At 49.4% G+C, this 26,956-nt stretch overlaps 1 protein-coding gene across 50 annotated transcripts; it reads left to right on the top strand.

Moving 5' to 3' along the window:
- The first annotated feature begins 805 nt into the window (after positions 1-805).
- LOC140755430 (uncharacterized) lies at positions 806-26,588 on the top strand. Of its 50 annotated transcripts, none has more exons than XM_073090649.1 (15): positions 806-858; positions 1,824-1,851; positions 2,282-2,515; positions 3,521-3,550; positions 3,805-3,891; positions 5,083-5,358; positions 6,202-6,306; positions 6,844-6,897; positions 8,616-9,422; positions 9,495-11,713; positions 12,722-17,480; positions 17,601-20,684; positions 21,477-24,944; positions 25,029-25,049; positions 25,598-26,588. In XM_073090649.1, the coding sequence occupies exons 1-15, from the start codon at positions 826-828 to the stop codon at positions 25,729-25,731; spliced, it is 15,339 nt and encodes a 5,112-aa protein (XP_072946750.1). In that variant the 5' UTR covers positions 806-825; the 3' UTR covers positions 25,732-26,588. The 50 variants fall into 50 exon arrangements, with proteins under 50 accessions (XP_072946750.1, XP_072946763.1, XP_072946749.1 ...); XM_073090662.1 differs by having other exon boundaries at positions 21,477-24,836; XM_073090648.1 differs by having other exon boundaries at positions 21,477-24,188; positions 24,273-25,049.
- Positions 26,589-26,956: the final 368 nt, after the last annotated feature.

Here is a 26,956-nt window from a genome sequence, read left to right on the forward strand (position 1 = left end):
TAGTTAGGATTTCCATATTCACTAATATTCGCACACAGCGACTCCTGTATATCGTAAGGTTTCCGTACTTAAAGTGTAGAAACGGAAGCCTATTACTAATCCGCTGTCTGACCGTCTGTCACATTTCTCTATCTCCTGAACCATAATAGATAGATACTTAAATCTTTTACAGAGTATGTATAACGGTGGCCGCTATAAGAACAAATTCGAAAGAAAGAAAGCTTTACATAAATAGGAGTCGATGTATTTGGCAAAGGGAGATTTCCCTGTGGGCTAAGTGATCATGCCCGGACAGCGGCCGTGCTCCGACAGTCTCAGTTCGGAGCTTGTTGTTGTTGTTGTTGTCAGTTGGAGTTGGAGTTGGATGCACGATGTTGAGAAAACTTCGATAGCGTGATTCAGAGTACTCGTGGCGCCATCTCTTGACGAGTAGCGGGAAGTCTATTTATATCTTTTGAACCATAATAGATATACACTTGATTTTTTACAGAGCATGTATAGTGACCGCTATAACAACAAATAAAAAAATCTTGAAAATCAGTGGGGTTCGTTAAACAAGAAATTACTATTTATATAGATGGACTACATGGTCGTCAGCTTCTCCTATATTATTAAAAAAATTAAAGATAAAATTTTTAGGAGACAAACAGACATTTTCATTATATCTTTCATAAAGAAATTCCAAAGAATAGAAGAAAAATACAAATAACATTATTGTTTTTTGAATGAGTTATGGCTCTGGCGTCATGAGTTTTTATTAGATTTTCATATAAATATGTGGTGAAATGCAGCGATAGTCACTGGATCAAGGATCCAAGCAGCACCATGCAACTTCTCACTCCTCTCCTGTGTCTTGTGGTAAGTACAAAATATTTATTTTAACTTTATTGTTAGTAAAGAACTCACTCACTTTGAGAACTAATAAAATTGTTGCGTTAAAAAAGTTTTGCCACGTCTCCGTGCTAAAATGTCCCTAAAATATTTGAAATACTTATTTATTTCTTATGTAAATTACGCAGTTTTATTTATTTATTAAATTTTATCTAAATGTTTTTTATCATCCTTTGTGGCTTCATTCAATTTCAAGGCAGCGAAGTATCTTTACTTATCAAAGATTATACCTTAACAAGCCTTTGCCCGCGGCTTCGCTCGCGTTACCAGTAATATTTTCATCCCCTATTTTATCCCCTTGGGGGTAGAATTGATCAAGATCCTTTCTTAGCGGATGCCTACGTCATAACATCTACCTGCATGCCAAATTTCAGCCCGATCCGTCCAGTGGTTTGGGCTGTGCGTTGATAGATCACTATGTCAGTCAGTCACCTTTGAGTTATATATATTTAGAAGGGAGGGCCTAGTTGAAAGTCGGCCTCTCGATTGAGGGGTTCGAGGTTCAAATTCCAGGCACTATTTCTTCAAAGTTATTTTCTTATTAGACCCATCCTTAGAGGTGACAGCGCTGTAGCTGACCTCAAGTAGAATTCTTATGTTATCATGTTGATTACAATTATCGCCTTACATGTAAATAAATAAATAAATAAATAAATAAATGTTTTCTGCTTAGCCTAAAGCTGGCAGAGAATACATTAAGGCAATCAGTTTGAAACCATGTACGAACAAATGGTACATATCTCAGCTCAGCTTAGATGGGCTCAGGTCAGATCAAGTCAATAATGTCATATTGCACTTCCATCGAAATAATTTATGTTCCTTTCAGATCAGTCAGGTAAGTGAAATGGGTTAATATATATTCGCAATATATACTTTCATAGCACATAAATGAAGTTCATATATATATTTCAAATATAATTTATTATTTACAGTTGCTGAGCGCCTACGCTTCAGCTCAAAGTAAGTATATTTCAAACTTATTATGTAGCAACCTTTCATCCCTTATTCACTCACTCAGAGGACATTTTTTCAAATCTCAATGACATCTCTGACCAACTACATATATATTCCTATTTGTCGGCTATAGATGCGATGAGGGGTAGCGACCCCTGAAGACTAAGCTGGAATGCTCGGTAAAGTATCTCCTACCCAAACCAGAACACAGTACTTAACACTGCTCTAGGCAGAAATAGGTGTGGCGGTATTAAAAGTTAATCATCACTTGCTTAAAGGGTGATAGAAAACATCGTGAGGAAACCTGAGAAATCACGGTGGCCTATGGCCTAATCCTCATTCTGAGAGGAGACCCGTACCCAGAAGTGAGACAGGCTGATGATGTATGGCAGTGCTGTATAAGTCGAACCACAACAACTTTAAATCCTTCTTTCAGGATACACGAACGTCGCACACAACTATCAAAATAGCAACCAATACGCCGACAGCTACGGGAGCCAGTACGCTCACACCAGCCCCAACTACCAGACTGCCCAGAGCAGTCAAGGCTACAGCCAGGGCGGGTCGACGGCCAGCGGCAGCTCAGCTACGTCGGTCACACCCACGGGAACCTCGACGTCTAAAGCCGATGCTCATGCTACGGCGCATAGTTATGGATACGGTCATACTGGTAAATATTCCTTTTATACGATAAGGCTCTTACTTAAAGGTGCTGTGGGAGCGATACAGAGTTATGTGGGATTCTTACCGCACTTAAGCCCCCCGGGCGTCCTCGGCGCTGCGTAAGACTCCGGGATCAACAAAGGAACGCAACCGGAGTCCTCTTAGCGCGTTGCCGTCAGGCTCCGCCCAGGTGAGCTTGACGCTCGCCACACCGTCTGGTGTACGACGGTATGCGACCACACATACCGACGTCCTTCCCGGGGACGCTGGCCGGGCGATTCGAACTCCCACTCTTGCCACCCACAACCACACACGATGCGGACTTAGTGAGAAGACTTAAAAGAGCTAAAACCTTTGAGTTAGTGACGTCACTTAGCCGTCAAATCACATCTGTGGCCGACCTGTGGTCTTCGAGGCTAATGATTGTCCTCAGGCGGCAGTAGCCACTTACCAGGCGGAGTCCATGCTCGTCGGTTACTCCTATATTGAAAAAAAATCACCGCTCATGGACATCTGGAACCTTAATAACAGGGGTTTATATGGAGCTTACTGAATACCATGTCTCAAATGTATTACATCCACACCTGCCACCAAATATAGACACTTCGCGGTAAAAATGGTACCATGGTTGAACCATACAGGTTCTAAGACCTGTTTCTGACCAAAACGGAGCATCATGAGTAAGTTTAATCTACGTGGATTATTCCAAAGTTTGTATTCTTACATAAACAGATATATTATGCTGATGACCCGCGTGGCGGAGCGGTCACCATACCGGACTGACGCGCAGAGGGTCCCGGGTTCGATCCCCGGCCTGACAGATATCTAAATGATGAATTTAGGTTTCTGTTTCTGGGTCTGGGTGTTTGTGTATTTGTCTCTGTGTGTGTCCGATATAGGGAATCCTAGTGTGGACATAGATATAAAATTAAAAAAATCTGTACTTAATAACTATTCATGTCTTTTATACTGATACTTCTTAAACGTGAACTAATATATACTTAAATTTCAGGTCATACAAAAGTAATTAACTTACCAGTTGGTACGTATAGTTATCTTATTTATTAACATTATGCTTTTAAAATACTTACATTTTGTTCAATCTTAATCACTGATTTACTATTATAGTACAGCGCCATCTAGCGACATATCAATAAATTAACACAGTTTAATAATTGTTTACAACGCCATCTATTACGGCGTTGACGAACTACACTTAAGAAACTTTATACACACGGGTTATATAATAACAACGCCATCTATCGGCAAGGATTGATGACCACAAACCACTTACAGATGACGGATTGGATTATGAGGTGTTCCAGACAAGATCAGTAGATGAATATGGTAAACCGATCACTTCGTACGAAGTTGTACCCATTGGTAAGTACAGGGTAGAGAAGGGTTCATCATCATCTTATCAAATCAGTCATTATAATTCCACTTATTGACGACTAGCATAGCGGTCACCATACTCTGGGGTCAAAGGCTTCCGAGTTAGATCTTTTACAGACATCCGAATGATGAATTTGAATATGTATTCTGGGTTTCGATGTATTTTGTATTCGCCTTTGTGTGTATGCATGTCAAGACAGTTGCAGTTTCTTGCGCCACTTCTCCATAGCGAAACACCTTCCGAAGCGGTGGTAGTTTGTTGACTTTCATAAAGTATTCTATGTGAATCAATTTTGAATACATGAGATTTGAATTTGAATTTGACACAGGGAATCCTGAGGAAGTATAGAAGGTGTTTTAGTATTTTTTGTTGAACTTAGGCATTTTCTAAGGTGTACCACAACGTGGCCCTCTGTTGGTCTCATCCAGCCATTACCACTGATCTTCTTCAGTAGCCTACACTGTGTCTGCCAATTCATGGTCTCCCTTCGATGTCATTTGCCCAGTCGGTTCTACGGCATATGTTACCAGCTGCCATTATGTTGCTGCTGATAGGATTAGATATTCCTACCTGAGGTCGGCCACAGATGCGCCGCTACCCCTGAGGACTAAGCTGGAATGCCTCGGAAAAGTCTGTCTCCCTTACCACACCCTTCAAACCGGAACACAGCAGCGCCTAACACTGCTGTTATTAGGTAGAAATAGGTGTGGCGGTGATGCCGCCGGAGTCGAACCACAAAGGGTTCTACCACCTTCAAAAGCTGATTTTATAAGGAGTAGCTTAGGCTACTTTGGTTTCAGAAAAATAATTCCGCTCCAAAAACTTTCACGGGTTTCCATTTTTTAATTTTTACTTTTGAACATGATGAAACTGCGTCATCGTTACTAGGTAGCTTAAGGGTGGGGAAAGGGGTGATCCACTTCAGGCCTCCGATCCTTGGAGGCCTCCAAACAAAGATGCTAAAAAAAGGCCGTCAGAACCAAACAATCCAGAAACCAAACAATGAAATGTGTATCATTCACCAAAAAAATGTCACCTAGTCACAGGCGAATAATTCTATGACACATGTAATTTTGTAAAATAAAATCAACTTTTCAGACTGGGGGCCTCCATTCAACTTTCCCGGGCCTCCGACGACTTAGTCCACCTCTGGTTACTAGTAATCTGTTTCTTTACAGAAGGTGGTCCATCAACAGTGACGACATCATCCCAATCCACGGGAACCGGTGCCGCTTCGAGCTACAACAGCAACGCATCCCAGAACACAGTTGATAGCAGCGGCAGATCGACTACATTAACTGCATCCAGCCAAGGAGACAGTAGGAGCAACGCTGCAGCTGGGTCCAACACTTATTCGAAGACCACTCCGAATGGGCAGACCACGAGCAGTAACACCTATAGTTCGACTTCTTCAGGTAGCAAGGCGAGCAGCACGTCTTCTTACAGCAGCACAGGTAATTGAGAAGAAGTAGATGTTTGACATTGGATTAGCACAGGAGTTTGGAACCGATCTTATTTTTTATATAGCATTGATACAGCAGTCCACTTGATGGTAAGTGACTACTGCCACCCATGGATATCTGTAATCAATCCCATATAGGATTAGATATTCCTACCTGAGGTTGGCCACAGATGCGCCGCTACCCCTGAGGACTTAGTTGGAACGCCTCAGAAATGTATGTCTCCCTTACCACACCCTTCAAAACGGGACACAGCAGCGCCTAACACTGCTGTTATTAGGCAGAAATAGGTGTGGTGATGGTGCCACCGGAGTCGAACCACAAAGGGTTCTACCACCTTCGATGGTAAATGTCTGTTTGAATTGTTAAAAACTTTAATGGATATCTGTAACCAACTCCATATAAAACAGGTATAACCTGAAGCCAAACACAGATGCGTTACCATTTCCAAAAACTATGATAGTCGCTTCACAATATCTGAGTTACCTGGCATCTATACCCTTCAAATCAAATAACGGAACTACTTCACGCTAGAAATATTTGTGACAGTAGTACCTCGTCAGTTGAATAATACTTTTTCTATCACTACTTACATACTTTTCCGAGGCGTTCCAGCTTAGTCCTCAGGGGTAGCGGCGCATCTGTGGCCGACCTCAGGTAGGAATATCTAATCCTATCTGGGGTTAATTAATGTCCATGGGCGGCAGTAGCGTAAGCTATCATAAGCATCAGGCCATGCTCGTGTCTATATTTTTATAGGATTGTAATAACCTTAGGATTTTGAACCAACGTCTATCTAATTCTAACTCATATTTCTTACTAAAATGTCTTTTTCAGGACCTCAACCCACAACCCCGACTACAAGGCCACCTATAGCACCTATACCTGGACCTGTATACCCAACAACATACCCGTACTACCCACAAACATATATACCGCCGGGTAAGATGTTTTGCAAGCTTTTATTCAACCTGTCTTGTTAAGTCAGACTTTCCGAGGCGTTCCAGCTTAGTCCTCAGGGGTAGCGGCGCATCTGTGGCTGACCTCAGCTAGGAATATCTAATCCTATCTGGGGTTGATTACAGATCTCCAAGGGCGGCAGTAGCCACTTACCATCAGGTGGACTGTATGCTCGTCTGCTACATTATAAAACTACATTATAATACTGCTATATTATAAAACAAAAAATCGTATGTGAGGATCTTCTTGCTACCGAGTTTAAACCACTTAATCCCAACAGATTGATCTAAAGTTTAAGTTGTACACGATTGGCTTGGATTTTTTTAATAATATACTTAAATGCGTCTTTGGCCGACCACAGGAATCTAATTCTATCTGGGGTTGATTAAAACTACCATGAACGGTAGCTACTTACTATTAGCATCCATGTTTTATGCTACTTCTATGGTGTACAAAGTAGGTCATTTCATACAAAAATAGATTGAAGTACTACAATATTGAAACTTCTAAAATTTTCAGGACAAAGTTACATCCCCTATGGAGGATACTACCCACCTTACTACTATGGACAGGGTAAATATAAACATAAAATATTTCAACATTCTGCCAAAATATTTCTGCATAATCAGAATCAGGATCAGAAATCAATTTTCGGAATCGATTCTTTGGGCCTCGATTTTTTTGTGAATTGATTCGAATCGATTCAAGAATCGATTTTCGGAAAGAATCGCCATTCCTAAAGTTATGTGCATATTAGGAATTAACGCTTTCTTTAACAGTAAAGAAAAACATCGTGAGGAAACCTGCATAGATACAAAAGTTCTCAAGTCTATTGTAGTCTGCGCCAAACTGCTCGTCCGCTCTGAAGTTTGAAGCAGGTGTAGTCATACAATTTGCTATGACGACGCGATTCATGTCTATATTCAGAGCGGACTAGCAGTTTTACGCGGACTATACCTAATACGTAATTGGTCAATGAGGTCAACTGTGACCTGTTAGAACACTCAGAAGAGATTCCAAACTACAATATATTCTTCCATAATTATTAACATTTACAATAATACATCTCTAACCGCGGCGGTGGCATACTTCCATTACAAAAAATATTGAAAAAATCAGATGATAGTTCATAACTATAGTCTGATTCATAATTAGGTGTCCAAAATGTAAACAAACTTGTTGACCTATCAAGAAAAAATGTTTGAAATGGTAGTTTCTTATTTTTGTCGTAAGATTAATTCCCATTTTCTAATATTTATATCACCTCAATTTCGTCCCATACAGTAATAATAATAAAAAAACAAAGTTTATGGTAGAAAATTAAAATGTGATAATGGTAACACAATCGGAATCAAAGACATTTCTTGTGCTGTCATTTTTATTTTAAGTTTCGTAACTGATATTATCCATTTTCGTGATTGCGATCAAACTCGAAAGTTTTCTCGTTTACATAACGCATTTGTTAAATTGTGTATATTTGTTAAATTTTCGTTTTTTGTTGAGTTTGTTAAAGTTTTTGTTTCTTGTTAATTTTGACAGTGACTTTTTTTTTGTTTACATTTTGGACACCTAATTATGAATCAGACTATAAGTAAGACTGTATTCCAAATATACTTATAATAGAATTTTTTTAAAGTGACGTCAATTATCAATAACCACCAATTATGTGACCTGTACTCTTAGTATGAGTTTTACGTTTTGACAAAAATGACTGTTTTTGTTTTTGTTTACGTTTTTCCAATTTCCAATCAGTTTTGAAACAATCCGCTAGGGGCGCTGGAAATGTGTGGGCAAATACGTAAACAAATACAAAAACAGTCATTTTTGTTAAAACGTAAAAACTCATACTAAGGGTACATGAATCAGTGTGATGTGCCTAGAACAGACCTAACTCATTTCTCCCTGAGACTCATGTTTATTACCATTACGAAGATGGTAGAACACTTTTGGTATTAATACAGAAGTAGCAGACCACGGCCACACCTATTTCTGTTGTAACTGCAATGTTAGCGCTGCTGTGTTCTGGTTTGAACCGTGGTAAGGGAGACATACTTTTCCGAGGCATTTCAGCTTAGTCCTCAGAAGTAGCGGTGTATCTGTGGCCAACTTCAGGGAGGAATATTTAATCCTATCTGGAGTTGATTACAGATGTCCATTACCATCAGATGGATTGCATGCTAGTCTGCTACTCCTATATTATAAAAACAAGATAACAAAGAAATCTCTTTTCTCCTTGAGACTCATGTTTAGCATTATCAAGTGGCTGACAAATCCTTTCCTTTTCTTATTAGGAGCATATGCAAATGGGTATGCAGCAAGCGGTACTGGAGGCGCGTACGGTCAAGGGAATAGTTATGCATATGGGAATGCAGGAGCATACGGCGGACCTGGAATTATACCTCTATATGGTGAACCTGTATATGGGGAACCTATACTTGTGCCTACACCAACAACTATAGATGGATCTGGTGGTGGCGCTGGAGGAGGCTCTGGAGGAGGATCAGGTGGCGGATCAGGAGGTGGCTCTGGAGGAGGATCAGGTGGCGGATCAGGAGGTGGCTCTGGAGGAGGATCAGGTGGCGGATCAGGAGGTGGCTCTGGAGGAGGATCAGGTGGCGGATCAGGAGGTGGCTCTGGAGGAGGATCAGGTGGCGGATCAGGAGGTGGCTCTGGAGGAGGATCAGGTGGCGGATCAGGAGGTGGCTCTGGAGGAGGATCAGGTGGCGGATCAGGAGGCGGATCTGGAGGAGGATCAGGTGGCGGATCAGGAGGTGGCTCTGGAGGAGGATCAGGTGGCGGATCAGGAGGCGGATCTGGAGGAGGATCAGGTGGCGGATCAGGAGGTGGCTCTGGAGGAGGCTCTGGAGGAGGATCAGGAGGAGGATCCGGAGGAGGCTCTGGAGGAGGATCAGGTGGCGGATCAGGAGGTGGCACTGGAGGAGGATCAGGAGGCGGCACTGGAGGCGGCGCTGGAGGCGGCGCTGGAGGAGGATCCGGAGGAGGCTCTGGAGGAGGCTCTGGAGGAGGATCAGGTGGCGGATCAGGAGGCGGCGCTGGAGGCGGTGCTGGAGGCGGCGCTGGAGGCGGCGCTGGAGGCGGTGCTGGAGGCGGTGCTGGAGGCGGCGCTGGAGGCGGCGCTGGAGGCGGCGCTGGAGGCGGCGCTGGAGGAGGATCAGGAGGAGGATCTGGAGGAGGTTCTGGAGGAGGATCAGGAGGAGGCTCTGGCGGAGGATCCGGAGGCTCTGGCGGAGGATCAGGTGGTGGATCAGGAGGAGGCTCTGGAGGTGGCTCTGGAGGAGGATCAGGAGGAGGCTCTGGAGGAGGATCCGGAGGCTCTGGCGGAGGATCAGGTGGCGGATCAGGAGGAGGATCTGGAGGAGGATCCGGAGGAGGCTCTGGAGGTGGCTCTGGAGGAGGATCTGGAGGAGGATCAGGAGGCGGCGCTGGAGGCGGCGCTGGAGGCGGCGCTGGAGGAGGATCCGGAGGAGGCTCAGGAGGAGGCTCTGGAGGAGGATCAGGTGGCGGATCAGGAGGCGGCGCTGGAGGCGGTGCTGGAGGCGGCGCTGGAGGCGGCGCTGGAGGCGGCGCTGGAGGCGGCGCTGGAGGCGGCGCTGGAGGAGGATCCGGAGGAGGCTCAGGAGGAGGCTCTGGAGGAGGATCAGGTGGCGGATCAGGAGGCGGCGCTGGAGGCGGTGCTGGAGGCGGCGCTGGAGGCGGCGCTGGAGGCGGTGCTGGAGGCGGCGCTGGAGGCGGCGCTGGAGGAGGATCAGGAGGAGGATCCGGAGGAGGTTCTGGAGGAGGATCAGGAGGAGGCTCTGGCGGAGGATCCGGAGGCTCTGGCGGAGGATCAGGTGGCGGCTCTGGAGGAGGCTCTGGCGGAGGATCAGGTGGCGGCACTGGAGGAGGCTCTGGAGGAGGATCAGGTGGCGGCTCAGGAGGAGGATCCGGAGGAGGTTCTGGAGGAGGATCAGGAGGAGGCTCTGGAGGTGGCTCTGGAGGAGGATCAGGTGGCGGATCAGGAGGTGGCGCTGGAGGCGGTGCTGGAGGCGGCGCTGGAGGCGGCGCTGGAGGAGGATCAGGAGGAGGATCAGGAGGAGGATCCGGAGGAGGTTCTGGAGGAGGATCAGGAGGAGGCTCTGGTGGAGGATCCGGAGGTGGCTCTGGAGGAGGATCAGGAGGAGGATCTGGAGGAGGATCAGGTGGCGGCTCTGGAGGAGGCTCTGGAGGAGGCTCTGGAGGAGGCTCTGGCGGAGGATCCGGAGGCTCTGGCGGAGGATCAGGTGGCGGATCAGGAGGAGGCTCTGGAGGAGGATCCGGAGGTGGCTCTGGAGGAGGATCTGGCGGTGGATCAGGTGGCGGATCAGGAGGAGGCTCTGGAGGAGGCTCTGGAGGAGGATCAGGTGGCGGCTCTGGAGGAGGCTCTGGAGGAGGATCAGGTGGCGGCTCTGGAGGAGGATCAGGTGGTGGATCCGGAGGTGGCTCTGGAGGAGGATCAGGTGGCGGCTCTGGAGGAGGATCAGGAGGAGGATCCGGAGGTGGCTCTGGAGGAGGATCAGGTGGTGGATCCGGAGGTGGCTCTGGAGGAGGATCAGGAGGAGGCTCTGGAGGAGGATCAGGAGGAGGCTCTGGAGGAGGATCAGGTGGTGGATCCGGAGGTGGCTCTGGAGGAGGATCAGGAGGTGGCTCTGGAGGAGGATCAGGAGGAGGCTCTGGAGGAGGATCAGGTGGCGGCTCTGGAGGAGGATCAGGTGGTGGATCCGGAGGTGGCTCTGGAGGAGGATCAGGAGGTGGCTCTGGAGGAGGATCAGGAGGAGGCTCTGGAGGAGGATCAGGTGGCGGCTCTGGAGGAGGATCAGGAGGAGGATCAGGAGGAGGCTCTGGAGGAGGATCAGGAGGAGGATCAGGAGGAGGCTCTGGAGGAGGATCAGGAGGAGGCTCTGGAGGAGGATCAGGTGGTGGATCCGGAGGTGGCTCTGGAGGAGGATCAGGAGGTGGCTCTGGAGGAGGATCAGGAGGAGGCTCTGGAGGAGGATCAGGTGGCGGCTCTGGAGGAGGATCAGGAGGAGGATCCGGAGGTGGCTCTGGAGGAGGATCAGGTGGTGGATCCGGAGGTGGCTCTGGAGGAGGATCAGGTGGCGGCTCTGGAGGAGGATCAGGAGGAGGATCCGGAGGTGGCTCTGGAGGAGGATCAGGTGGTGGATCCGGAGGTGGCTCTGGAGGAGGATCAGGAGGAGGCTCTGGAGGAGGATCAGGAGGAGGCTCTGGAGGAGGATCAGGTGGTGGATCCGGAGGTGGCTCTGGAGGAGGATCAGGAGGTGGCTCTGGAGGAGGGTCAGGAGGAGGATCCGGAGGAGGATCAGGAGGAGGATCAGGAACAACTACCGGAACCACTACCGGAACTAACAACACTACTACTACTGGTACAACTACCGGAACGACTACCGGAACCACTACCGGAACCACTACTGGTACAACTTCCGGAACAACTACCGGAACCACAACCGGAACGACTACCGGAACCACTACTGGTACAACTACCGGCACCACTACCGGAAGCACAACTGGTACAACTACCGGAACCACTACTGGTACAACTACCGGAACAACTACCGGAACCACTACTGGTACAACTACCGGAACAACTACCGGAACCACTACTGGTACAACTACCGGAACCACTACTGGTACAACTACCGGAACAACTACCGGAACCACTACTGGTACAACTACCGGAACAACTACCGGAACCACTACTGGTACAACTACCGGAACAACTACCGGAAGCACTACTGGTACAACTACCGGAACCACTACCGGAACCACTACTGGTACAACTACCGGAACCACTACTGGTACAACTACCGGAACAACTACCGGAAGCACTACTGGTACAACTACCGGAACAACTACCGGAAGCACTACTGGTACAACTACCGGAACCACTACTGGTACAACTACCGGAAGCACTACTGGTACAACTACCGGAAGCACTACTGGTACAACTACCGGAACAACTACCGGAAGCACTACTGGTACAACTACCGGAACAACTACCGGAACCACTACTGGAACAACTACCGGAACAACTACCGGAAGCACTACTGGTACAACTACCGGAAGCACTACTGGTACAACTACCGGAAGCACTACTGGTACAACTACCGGAACCACTACTGGTACAACTACCGGAACAACTACCGGAAGCACTACTGGTACAACTACCGGAACCACTACTGGTACAACTACCGGAACCACTACCGGAACAACTACCGGAACTCACAACACTACTACCACAGGTACAACTACCGGAACGACTACCGGGACCACTACTGGTACAACTACCGGAACTACTACCGGAAGCACTACTGGTACAACTACCGGAACCACTACTGGTACAACTACCGGAAGCACTACTGGTACAACTACCGGAACCACTACTGGTACAACTACCGGAACCACTACCGGAAGCACTACTGGTACAACTACCGGAACCACTACTGGTACAACTACTGGAACAACTACCGGAACAACTACCGGAACCACTACTGGAACAACTAACGGAACCACTACCGGAACAACTACTGGAACAACTACCGGAACAACTACCGGAACCACTACTGGAACAACTAACGGAACCACTACCGGAACAACTACTGGAACAACTACCGGAACAACTACCGGAACCACTACCGGAACAACTAACGGAACCACTACCGGAACCACTACCGGAACCACTACTGGTACAACTACCGGAACCACTACTGGTACAACTACCGGAACCACTACTGGTACAACTACCGGAACAACTACCGGAACTACTACCGGAACCACTACTGGTACAACTACCGGAACTACTACCGGAACCACTACTGGTACAACTACCGGAACAACTACCGGAACAACTACCGGAACCACTACTGGAACAACTACCGGAACCACTACTGGAACAACTACCGGAACAACTACCGGAACCACTACTGGAACAACTAACGGAACCACTACCGGAACAACTACTGGAACAACTACCGGAACAACTACCGGAACCACTACCGGAACAACTAACGGAACCACTACCGGAACCACTACCGGAACCACTACTGGTACAACTACCGGAACTACTACCGGAACCACTACTGGTACAACTACCGGAACAACTACCGGAACAACTACCGGAACTCACAACACTACTACTACAGGTACAACTACCGGAACTACTACCGGAACCACTACTGGTACAACTACCGGAACAACTACCGGAACTCACAACACTACTACTACAGGTACAACTACCGGAACTACTACCGGAACCACTACTGGTACAACTACCGGAACAACTACCGGAACCACTACCGGAACAACTACCGGAACCACTACTGGAACAACTAACGGAACCACTACCGGAACAACTACTGGAACAACTACCGGAACAACTACCGGAACCACTACTGGAACAACTACCGGAACAACTAGCGGAACTACTACCGGAACCACTACTGGTACAACTACCGGAACTACTACCGGAACCACTACTGGTACAACTACCGGAACAACTACCGGAACCACTACCGGAACCACAACCGGAACAACTACCGGAACCACTACCGGAACAACTACCGGAACCACAACCGGAACAACTACCGGAACCACTACTGGAACAACTAACGGAACCACTACCGGAACAACTACTGGAACAACTACCGGAACAACTACCGGAACCACTACTGGAACAACTAACGGAACCACTACCGGAACAACTACTGGAACCACTACCGGAAGCACTACTGGTACAACTACCGGAACCACTACTGGTACAACTACTGGAACAACTACCGGAACAACTACCGGAACCACTACTGGAACAACTACCGGAACCACTACCGGAACAACTACCGGAACCACAACCGGAACAACTACCGGAACCACTACTGGTACAACTACCGGAACCACTACTGGAACAACTAACGGAACCACTACCGGAACAACTACTGGAACAACTACTGGTACAACTTCCGGAACCACTACCGGAACCACTACTGGTACAACTACCGGAACCACTACTGGTACAACTACCGGAACAACTACCGGAACCACTACTGGTACAACTACCGGAACTACTACCGGAACCACTACTGGTACAACTACCGGAACAACTACCGGAACCACTACTGGAACAACTAACGGAACCACTACCGGAACAACTACTGGAACAACTACCGGAACAACTACCGGAACCACTACCGGAACAACTAACGGAACCACTACCGGAACCACTACTGGAACAACTACTGGTACAACTTCCGGAACCACTACCGGAACCACTACTGGTACAACTACCGGAACCACTACTGGTACAACTACCGGAACCACTACCGGAAGCACTACTGGTACAACTAACGGAACCACTACCGGAACCACTACCGGAACCACTACTGGTACAACTACCGGAACCACTACTGGTACAACTACCGGAACAACTACCGGAAGCACTACTGGTACAACTACCGGAAGCACTACTGGTACAACTACCGGAACCACTTCTGGTACAACTACCGGAACAACTACCGGAAGCACTACTGGTACAACTACCGGAACTACTACCGGAACCACTACTGGTACAACTACCGGAACAACTACCGGAACCACTACCGGAACCACAACCGGAACAACTACCGGAACCACTACCGGAACAACTACCGGAACCACAACCGGAACAACTACCGGAACCACTACTGGTACAACTACCGGAACCACTACTGGAACAACTAACGGAACCACTACCGGAACAACTACTGGAACAACTACTGGTACAACTTCCGGAACCACTACCGGAACCACTACTGGTACAACTACCGGAACCACTACTGGTACAACTACCGGAACAACTACCGGAACCACTACTGGTACAACTACCGGAACTACTACCGGAACCACTACTGGTACAACTACCGGAACAACTACCGGAACCACTACTGGAACAACTAACGGAACCACTACCGGAACAACTACTGGAACAACTACCGGAACAACTACCGGAACCACTACCGGAACAACTAACGGAACCACTACCGGAACCACTACTGGAACAACTACTGGTACAACTTCCGGAACCACTACCGGAACCACTACTGGTACAACTACCGGAACCACTACCGGAACAACTACCGGAACAACTACCGGAACCACTACCGGAACCACAACCGGAACAACTACCGGAACCACTACCGGAACAACTACCGGAACCACAACCGGAACAACTACCGGAACCACTACTGGTACAACTACCGGAACCACTACTGGAACAACTAACGGAACCACTACCGGAACAACTACTGGAACAACTACCGGAACAACTACCGGAACCACTACTGGAACAACTAACGGAACCACTACCGGAACAACTACTGGAACAACTACCGGAACAACTACCGGAACAACTACCGGAACCACTACCGGAACCACAACCGGAACAACTACCGGAACCACTACCGGAACAACTACCGGAACCACAACCGGAACAACTACCGGAACCACTACTGGAACAACTACCGGAACCACTACCGGAACAACTAACGGAACCACTACCGGAACCACTACTGGAACAACTACTGGTACAACTACCGGAACCACTACCGGAACCACTACTGGTACAACTACCGGAACCACTACCGGAACAACTACCGGAACCACTACCGGAACCACTACTGGTACAACTACCGGAACCACTACCGGAACAACTACTGGAACAACTACCGGAACAACTACCGGAACAACTACCGGAACAACTACCGGAACAACTACCGGAACCACTACCGGAACCACAACCGGAACAACTACCGGAACCACTACCGGAACAACTACCGGAACCACAACCGGAACAACTACCGGAACCACTACTGGAACAACTACCGGAACCACTACTGGTACAACTACCGGAACCACTACCGGAACCACTACTGGTACAACTACCGGAACCACTACCGGAACAACTACCGGAACCACTACCGGAACCACTACTGGTACAACTACCGGAACCACTACTGGTACAACTACTGGAACAACTACCGGAACAACTACCGGAACCACTACTGGAACAACTAACGGAACCACTACCGGAAGCACTACTGGTACAACTACCGGAACCACTACTGGTACAACTACCGGAACAACTACCGGAACCACTACTGGAACAACTAATGGAACCACTACCGGAACAACTACCGGAACCACTACCGGAACTAACAGCACAACTGGAGGTGGCTCTGGAGGAGGATCTGGAGGAGGATCCGGAGGAGGCTCTGGAGGAGGATCTGGTGGAGGATCTGGAGGAGGATCAGGAGGAGGATCCGGAGGAGGCTCTGGAGGAGGATCAGGTGGCGGCTCTGGAGGAGGCTCTGGAGGAGGATCAGGTGGTGGCTCTGGAGGAGGATCCGGAGGAGGCTCTGGAGGAGGATCCGGAGGAGGCTCTGGAGGAGGCTCTGGAGGAGGATCAGGTGGCGGCTCTGGAGGAGGCTCTGGAGGAGGCTCTGGAGGAGGATCTGGAGGAGGATCTGGCGGAGGATCAGGTGGCGGATCAGGAGGAGGCTCTGGAGGAGGCTCTGGAGGAGGATCAGGTGGCGGCTCTGGAGGAGGCTCTGGAGGAGGATCAGGTGGCGGCTCTGGAGGAGGCTCTGGAGGAGGATCAGGTGGCGGCTCTGGAGGAGGCTCTGGAGGAGGCTCTGGAGGAGGATCTGGCGGAGGATCAGGTGGCGGATCAGGAGGAGGCTCTGGAGGTGGCTCTGGAGGAGGATCAGGTGGTGGCTCTGGAGGAGGATCCGGAGGAGGCTCTGGAGGAGGATCCGGAGGAGGCTCTGGAGGAGGCTCTGGAGGAGGATCAGGTGGCGGCTCTGGAGGAGGATCCGGAGGAGGCTCTGGAGGAGGATCCGGAGGAGGCTCTGGAGGAGGATCCGGAGGAGGCTCTGGAGGAGGCTCTGGAGGAGGATCAGGTGGCGGCTCTGGAGGAGGCTCTGGAGGAGGCTCTGGAGGAGGATCAGGTGGCGGCTCTGGAGGAGGCTCTGGAGGAGGATCTGGCGGAGGATCAGGTGGCGGATCAGGAGGAGGCTCTGGAGGTGGCTCTGGAGGAGGATCAGGTGGTGGCTCTGGAGGAGGATCCGGAGGAGGCTCTGGAGGAGGATCCGGAGGAGGCTCTGGAGGAGGATCAGGTGGCGGCTCTGGAGGAGGCTCTGGAGGAGGATCAGGTGGCGGCTCTGGAGGAGGATCCGGAGGAGGCTCTGGAGGAGGCTCTGGAGGAGGATCAGGTGGCGGCTCTGGAGGAGGCTCTGGAGGAGGATCAGGTGGCGGCTCTGGAGGAGGATCCGGAGGTGGCTCTGGAGGAGGATCAGGTGGTGGATCCGGAGGTGGCTCTGGAGGAGGATCAGGAGGAGGCTCTGGAGGAGGATCAGGTGGCGGCTCTGGAGGAGGCTCTGGAGGAGGCTCTGGAGGAGGCTCTGGAGGAGGATCAGGAGGAGGCTCTGGAGGAGGATCAGGTGGCGGCTCTGGAGGAGGATCAGGAGGAGGATCTGGAGGTGGCTCTGGAGGAGGATCAGGTGGTGGATCCGGAGGTGGCTCTGGAGGAGGATCAGGAGGAGGCTCTGGAGGAGGATCAGGAGGAGGATCCGGAGGAGGCTCTGGAGGAGGATCAGGAGGTGGCTCTGGAGGAGGGTCAGGAGGAGGATCCGGAGGAGGATCAGGAGGAGGATCAGGAACAACTACCGGAACCACTACCGGAACTAACAACACTACTACTACTGGTACAACTACCGGAACGACTACCGGAACCACTACCGGAACCACTACTGGTACAACTTCCGGAACAACTACCGGAACCACAACCGGAACGACTACCGGAACCACTACTGGTACAACTACCGGCACCACTACCGGAAGCACTACTGGTACAACTACCGGAAGCACTACTGGTACAACTACCGGAACCACTACTGGTACAACTACCGGAACCACTTCTGGTACAACTACCGGAACCACTACCGGAACCACTACCGGAACCACTACTGGTACAACTACCGGCACCACTACCGGAAGCACTACTGGTACAACTACCGGAAGCACTACTGGTACAACTACCGGAACCACTACTGGTACAACTACCGGAACCACTTCTGGTACAACTACCGGAACAACTACCGGAACCACTACCGGAAGCACTACTGGTACAACTACCGGAAGCACTACTGGTACAACTACCGGAACCACTACAGGAACAACTACCGGAACCACTACCGGAAGCACTACTGGTACAACTACCGGAACCACTACTGGTACAACTACCGGAACAACTACCGGAACCACTAACGGAACCACTACCGGAACAACTACTGGAACCACTACTGGTACAACTACCGGAACCACTACCGGAACAACTACCGGAACCACTACTGGTACAACTACCGGAAGCACTACTGGTACAACTACTGGAACAACTACCGGAACAACTACCGGAACCACTACTGGTACAACTACCGGAACTACTACCGGAACCACTACTGGTACAACTACCGGAACCACTACTGGAACAACTAACGGAACCACTACCGGAACAACTACTGGAACCACTACTGGTACAACTACCGGAACCACTACCGGAACAACTACCGGAACCACTACTGGTACAACTACCGGAAGCACTACTGGTACAACTACCGGAACCACTACTGGTACAACTACTGGTACAACTACCGGAACAACTACCGGAACCACTACTGGAACAACTACCGGAAGCACTACTGGTACAACTACCGGAACCACTACTGGTACAACTACCGGAACAACTACCGGAACCACTACCGGAACAACTAACGGAACCACTACCGGAACCACTACTGGTACAACTACCGGAACAACTACCGGAAGCACTACTGGTACAACTACCGGAACCACTACTGGTACAACTACCGGAACAACTACCGGAAGCACTACTGGTACAACTACCGGAAGCACTACTGGTACAACTACCGGAACAACTACCGGAAGCACTACTGGTACAACTACCGGAACAACTACCGGAACCACTACCGGAACAACTACTGGAACAACTACCGGAACAACTACCGGAACTACTACCGGAACCACTACTGGTACAACTACCGGAACTACTACCGGAACCACTACTGGTACAACTACCGGAACAACTACCGGAACCACTACCGGAACCACTACTGGAACAACTAACGGAACAACTACCGGAACCACTACCGGAACAACTACCGGAACCACAACCGGAACAACTACCGGAACCACTACTGGAACAACTAACGGAACCACTACCGGAACAACTACTGGAACAACTACCGGAACAACTACCGGAACCACTACTGGAACAACTACCGGAACAACTACCGGAACTACTACCGGAACCACTACTGGTACAACTACCGGAACTACTACCGGAACCACTACTGGTACAACTACCGGAACAACTACCGGAACCACTACCGGAACAACTACCGGAACCACAACCGGAACAACTACCGGAACCACTACTGGAACAACTACCGGAACAACTACCGGAACCACTACTGGTACAACTACCGGAACTACTACCGGAACCACTACTGGTACAACTACCGGAACAACTACCGGAACCACTACCGGAACCACAACCGGAACAACTACCGGAACCACTACCGGAACAACTACCGGAACCACAACCGGAACAACTACCGGAACCACTACTGGAACAACTAACGGAACCACTACCGGAACCACTACTGGTACAACTACCGGAACAACTACCGGAACCACTACTGGTACAACTACCGGAACCACTACCGGAACCACTACTGGTACAACTACCGGAACCACTACCGGAACAACTACCGGAACCACTACCGGAACCACTACTGGTACAACTACCGGAACCACTACTGGTACAACTACTGGAACAACTACCGGAACAACTACCGGAACCACTACTGGAACAACTAACGGAACCACTACCGGAACCACTACTGGTACAACTACCGGAACAACTACCGGAACCACTACTGGAACAACTAATGGAACCACTACCGGAACAACTACCGGAACCACTACCGGAACCACTACTGGAACAACTAACGGAACCACTACCGGAACCACTACTGGTACAACTACCGGAACAACTACCGGAACCACTACTGGAACAACTAATGGAACCACTACCGGAACAACTACCGGAACCACTACCGGAACTAACAGCACAACTGGAGGTGGCTCTGGAGGAGGATCTGGAGGAGGATCCGGAGGAGGCTCTGGAGGAGGATCTGGTGGAGGATCTGGAGGAGGATCAGGAGGAGGATCCGGAGGAGGCTCTGGAGGAGGATCAGGTGGCGGCTCTGGAGGAGGCTCTGGAGGAGGATCAGGTGGTGGCTCTGGAGGAGGATCCGGAGGAGGCTCTGGAGGAGGATCCGGAGGAGGCTCTGGAGGAGGCTCTGGAGGAGGATCAGGTGGCGGCTCTGGAGGAGGCTCTGGAGGAGGCTCTGGAGGAGGATCTGGAGGAGGATCTGGCGGAGGATCAGGTGGCGGATCAGGAGGAGGCTCTGGAGGAGGCTCTGGAGGAGGATCAGGTGGCGGCTCTGGAGGAGGCTCTGGAGGAGGATCAGGTGGCGGCTCTGGAGGAGGCTCTGGAGGAGGATCAGGTGGCGGCTCTGGAGGAGGCTCTGGAGGAGGCTCTGGAGGAGGATCTGGCGGAGGATCAGGTGGCGGATCAGGAGGAGGCTCTGGAGGTGGCTCTGGAGGAGGATCAGGTGGTGGCTCTGGAGGAGGATCCGGAGGAGGCTCTGGAGGAGGCTCTGGAGGAGGCTCTGGAGGAGGATCAGGTGGCGGCTCTGGAGGAGGCTCTGGAGGAGGATCTGGCGGAGGATCAGGTGGCGGATCAGGAGGAGGCTCTGGAGGTGGCTCTGGAGGAGGATCAGGTGGTGGCTCTGGAGGAGGATCCGGAGGAGGCTCTGGAGGAGGATCCGGAGGAGGCTCTGGAGGAGGATCAGGTGGCGGCTCTGGAGGAGGCTCTGGAGGAGGATCAGGTGGCGGCTCTGGAGGAGGATCCGGAGGAGGCTCTGGAGGAGGCTCTGGAGGAGGATCAGGTGGCGGCTCTGGAGGAGGCTCTGGAGGAGGATCAGGTGGCGGCTCTGGAGGAGGATCCGGAGGTGGCTCTGGAGGAGGATCAGGTGGTGGATCCGGAGGTGGCTCTGGAGGAGGATCAGGAGGAGGCTCTGGAGGAGGATCAGGTGGCGGCTCTGGAGGAGGCTCTGGAGGAGGCTCTGGAGGAGGCTCTGGAGGAGGATCAGGAGGAGGCTCTGGAGGAGGATCAGGTGGCGGCTCTGGAGGAGGATCAGGAGGAGGATCTGGAGGTGGCTCTGGAGGAGGATCAGGAGGTGGCTCTGGAGGAGGGTCAGGAGGAGGATCCGGAGGAGGATCAGGAGGAGGATCAGGAACAACTACCGGAACCACTACCGGAACTAACAACACTACTACTACTGGTACAACTACCGGAACGACTACCGGAACCACTACCGGAACCACTACTGGTACAACTTCCGGAACAACTACCGGAACCACAACTGGAACGACTACCGGAACCACTACTGGTACAACTACCGGCACCACTACCGGAAGCACTACTGGTACAACTACCGGAAGCACTACTGGTACAACTACCGGAACCACTACTGGTACAACTACCGGAACCACTACTGGTACAACTACCGGAACAACTACCGGAACCACTACCGGAAGCACTACTGGTACAACTACCGGAAGCACTACTGGTACAACTACCGGAACCACTACAGGAACAACTACCGGAACCACTACCGGAAGCACTACTGGTACAACTACCGGAACCACTACTGGTACAACTACCGGAACAACTACCGGAACCACTAACGGAACCACTACCGGAACAACTACTGGAACCACTACTGGTACAACTACCGGAACCACTACCGGAACAACTACCGGAACCACTACTGGTACAACTACCGGAAGCACTACTGGTACAACTACTGGAACAACTACCGGAACAACTACCGGAACCACTACTGGTACAACTACCGGAACTACTACCGGAACCACTACTGGTACAACTACCGGAACCACTACTGGAACAACTAACGGAACCACTACCGGAACAACTACTGGAACCACTACTGGTACAACTACCGGAACCACTACCGGAACAACTACCGGAACCACTACTGGTACAACTACCGGAAGCACTACTGGTACAACTACCGGAACCACTACTGGTACAACTACTGGTACAACTACCGGAACAACTACCGGAACCACTACTGGAACAACTACCGGAAGCACTACTGGTACAACTACCGGAACCACTACTGGTACAACTACCGGAACAACTACCGGAACCACTACCGGAACAACTAACGGAACCACTACCGGAACCACTACTGGTACAACTACCGGAACAACTACCGGAAGCACTACTGGTACAACTACCGGAACCACTACTGGTACAACTACCGGAACAACTACCGGAAGCACTACTGGTACAACTACCGGAAGCACTACTGGTACAACTACCGGAACAACTACCGGAAGCACTACTGGTACAACTACCGGAACAACTACCGGAACCACTACCGGAACAACTACTGGAACAACTACCGGAACAACTACCGGAACTACTACCGGAACCACTACTGGTACAACTACCGGAACTACTACCGGAACCACTACTGGTACAACTACCGGAACAACTACCGGAACCACTACCGGAACCACTACTGGAACAACTAACGGAACAACTACCGGAACCACTACCGGAACAACTACCGGAACCACAACCGGAACAACTACCGGAACCACTACTGGAACAACTAACGGAACCACTACCGGAACAACTACTGGAACAACTACCGGAACAACTACCGGAACCACTACTGGAACAACTACCGGAACAACTACCGGAACCACTACTGGTACAACTACCGGAACTACTACCGGAACCACTACTGGTACAACTACCGGAACAACTACCGGAACCACTACCGGAACCACAACCGGAACAACTACCGGAACCACTACCGGAACAACTACCGGAACCACAACCGGAACAACTACCGGAACCACTACTGGAACAACTAACGGAACCACTACCGGAACAACTACTGGAACCACTACTGGTACAACTACCGGAACCACTACCGGAACAACTACCGGAACCACTACTGGTACAACTACCGGAACTACTACCGGAACCACTACTGGTACAACTACCGGAACAACTACCGGAACCACTACCGGAACCACTACTGGAACAACTAACGGAACAACTACCGGAACCACTACCGGAACAACTACCGGAACCACAACCGGAACAACTACCGGAACCACTACTGGAACAACTAACGGAACCACTACCGGAACAACTACTGGAACAACTACCGGAACAACTACCGGAACCACTACTGGAACAACTACTGGAACAACTACCGGAACAACTACCGGAACCACTACTGGAACAACTACCGGAACAACTACCGGAACTACTACCGGAACCACTACCGGAACAACTACCGGAACCACTACTGGTACAACTACCGGAAGCACTACTGGTACAACTACCGGAACCACTACTGGTACAACTACTGGAACAACTACCGGAACAACTACCGGAACCACTACTGGAACAACTAACGGAACCACTACCGGAACCACTACTGGAACAACTACCGGAACAACTACCGGAACCACTACTGGAACAACTAACGGAACCACTACCGGAACAACTACCGGAACCACTACCGGTACTAACAGCACAACTGGAGGTGGCTCTGGAGGAGGATCTGGAGGAGGATCCGGAGGAGGCTCTGGAGGAGGATCTGGTGGAGGATCTGGAGGAGGATCTGGAGGAGGATCCGGAGGAGGCTCTGGAGGAGGATCCGGAGGAGGCTCTGGAGGAGGATCCGGAGGAGGCTCTGGAGGAGGATCTGGTGGAGGATCTGGAGGAGGATCTGGAGGAGGATCCGGAGGAGGCTCTGGAGGAGGATCCGGAGGAGGCTCTGGAGGAGGTTCTGGAGGAGGATCTGGAGGAGGATCTGGAGGAGGATCCGGAGGAGGCTCCGGAGGAGGTTCTGGAGGAGGATCCGGAGGAGGCTCTGGAGGAGGATCTGGAGGAGGATCTGGAGGAGGATCTGGAGGAGGATCTGGAGGAGGTTCTGGAGGAGGATCTGGAGGAGGATCTGGAGGAGGATCCGGAGGAGGCTCTGGAGGAGGATCTGGTGGAGGATCCGGAGGAGGATCCGGAGGAGGCTCCGGAGGAGGTTCTGGTGGAGGATCTGGAGGAGGATCTGGAGGAGGATCCGGAGGAGGCTCCGGAGGAGGCTCTGGAGGAGGATCCGGAGGAGGCTCTGGAGGAGGATCTGGAGGAGGATCTGGAGGAGGATCTGGAGGAGGATCTGGAGGAGGTTCTGGAGGAGGATCTGGAGGAGGATCTGGAGGAGGATCCGGAGGAGGCTCTGGAGGAGGATCTGGTGGAGGATCCGGAGGAGGATCCGGAGGAGGCTCCGGAGGAGGTTCTGGTGGAGGATCTGGAGGAGGATCTGGAGGAGGATCCGGAGGAGGCTCCGGAGGAGGCTCTGGAGGAGGATCCGGAGGAGGCTCTGGAGGAGGTTCTGGAGGAGGATCTGGAGGAGGATCCGGAGGAGGATCTGGTGGAGGATCTGGAGGTAAGATGTCCTTATAGTTGTTTTTAATGTTTATTATACATATATGTACATCATATGATTGAACTCTTGTTTCTAGTCTAATTTAACTAAACTTTCGGTGACTCCCACTAAATCTTATGCTGCGATCGTATCGGACCTTTCCACTTAGCATCGTTACATTTGGTACACTTGAAAAGTATGTTGGAAAAAAATAGACAAGGTTTTTTATGAGTGTAAGTTTTAATATTCCTCAGTTCACTAATCAAAGATTTTTGTGTTGGTAAGCGTTTGAAGACGCTAGAACCCTTTGTGTACGACTCCGGAAGCACCACTGCCACACTTGTTAAGCGCTATTGTGATGTAGTCTGAAGAATGTGATAACGGAGACATACTTATCCGAGGCGTTTCAGTTTAGTCTTCGTAGATAGCTGTGGCCGATATCAGGAATACCTAATCCTATCTGGGGTTAACAGGCCCATGGGTGGCAGTAGCCTTACCATAGTGGACTGCATATTCGTCTGCTTCTCCAATATTATAAAAGAATACGCTAACAGTTCTCTTTTTTCCAGGAGTACATCCAGTTCAACCGTATCCCGGACATTCCAGCTTCCCGTTCTATCCCGGGACTCGGCGCGTCTGCTTCTGCTTTAGGAGCTTCTACGATGTACCTTCTTGTTTGCAAAAGGATCTCGCATTCTACTAAGACAAGTTTACGAAGTATAACTTCTCTGGCGTAACGTTAACTTAATTTAAGAGAAATTAAGTTTTAGTTAAAGTCGCATGTAGTTGTAACTTTCATCGTTAAGATTGTATATATTTTAATTATTTATGGATGTATAGTAATGATATAATATTTAAGCATTTAAATTCATACAAAACAATATTTCATTAATGCTTTATAATATTTATTATTATGTCAATAATAAAAAAAAACACTATAACAGTAAAGCTATAACTAACAACAAGATAGTTTTTCAAGCAATAGTCAGCCTAACTAACTAAGCGATCAAAACACAAAATACGCCCGAAGAAGTTTTACTTCTGTAAGCTTCACTTCGACAATACGACAAAAAACGACAAACGCTCGAAAAAGTTTAACTTCTATACCGAAACGAAACTTCTACGAAAACGTTCGACTACGATCGATTTTTATAACATACATATATATTTTATTTATTATATTGAGCAAATATAAAACCCTAGCAACTGTTAGGTTAAAAAAAATGTGAATTATTAATTATGTATAATATATATTTCTTTTAGTAATAACAACTTTGTGAGAATTTAATGCGTAAACATTATTATTTAGCTTCTTTAAGGAATATTATGTCATACAAAATATCATATATATTTCAGTTTTATACTTCAAAACCCCGATGATTATATTAATGAAACGAAAGTTATGCGTACATTACATTATCAAAAATTCTATTACGAGTATTTTTTGTAATTATAATTTTGGAAGCACCGTGTAACAGTATTATTCAAAATTAATAATTATTGTTCGTGAATTTCAGTGTCATTTTTGTTTTTGATTCAATAAATATTTTGTTAAAATTACTTAATGCTTTTTATTGTTAATATTACTCCAATGTACTTTAAAAAATATATATCAATTGGGATATACGATTACCTAGTTTAAAAACATCATGATTGTTTTTTAATAAAAATACAAACATTTTATGACAACAAGTACTTTTAAAGTTAACATGTAGCATCAATAAATATTTTTTAAATATAAATATGTCAGATCGCCGAGCGTCGCGTCTGACCGATATGGAAATGCCAGATGGCGTTACTTCATAGTGCACCAACTGCTTTCAGTTCCAACAATGAAGTACACAAGAAAAAAATTAAATAGGAGCCGATTGGATTTACAAGTCGACACGCCATCCACGTCAATTGTCGACTAACTCTCAAAAGCGAAA

This window comes from Epargyreus clarus, unplaced genomic scaffold (genome assembly GCF_041222505.1).
Source record: "Epargyreus clarus isolate Ecla_fem2 unplaced genomic scaffold, WU_Ecla_fem_2.2 ptg000033l, whole genome shotgun sequence".
NCBI classification, from domain to species: Eukaryota; Metazoa; Arthropoda; class Insecta; order Lepidoptera; family Hesperiidae; genus Epargyreus; species Epargyreus clarus.

Bases quoted from the DNA above. Each gene is read 5' to 3' on its own strand.
- LOC140755430 (XM_073090638.1), top strand. From the start codon at position 826: ATGCAACTTCTCACTCCTCTCCTGTGTCTTGTG. The intron at 859-1,823 runs GTAAGTACAAAA...TATTATTTACAG, and splicing joins CTCCTCTCCTGTGTCTTGTG to TTGCTGAGCGCCTACGCTTC. The intron at 20,685-21,476 runs GTGGCGGCTCTG...GAGGAGGATCAG, and splicing joins AGGCTCTGGAGGAGGATCAG to GTGGCGGCTCTGGAGGAGGA.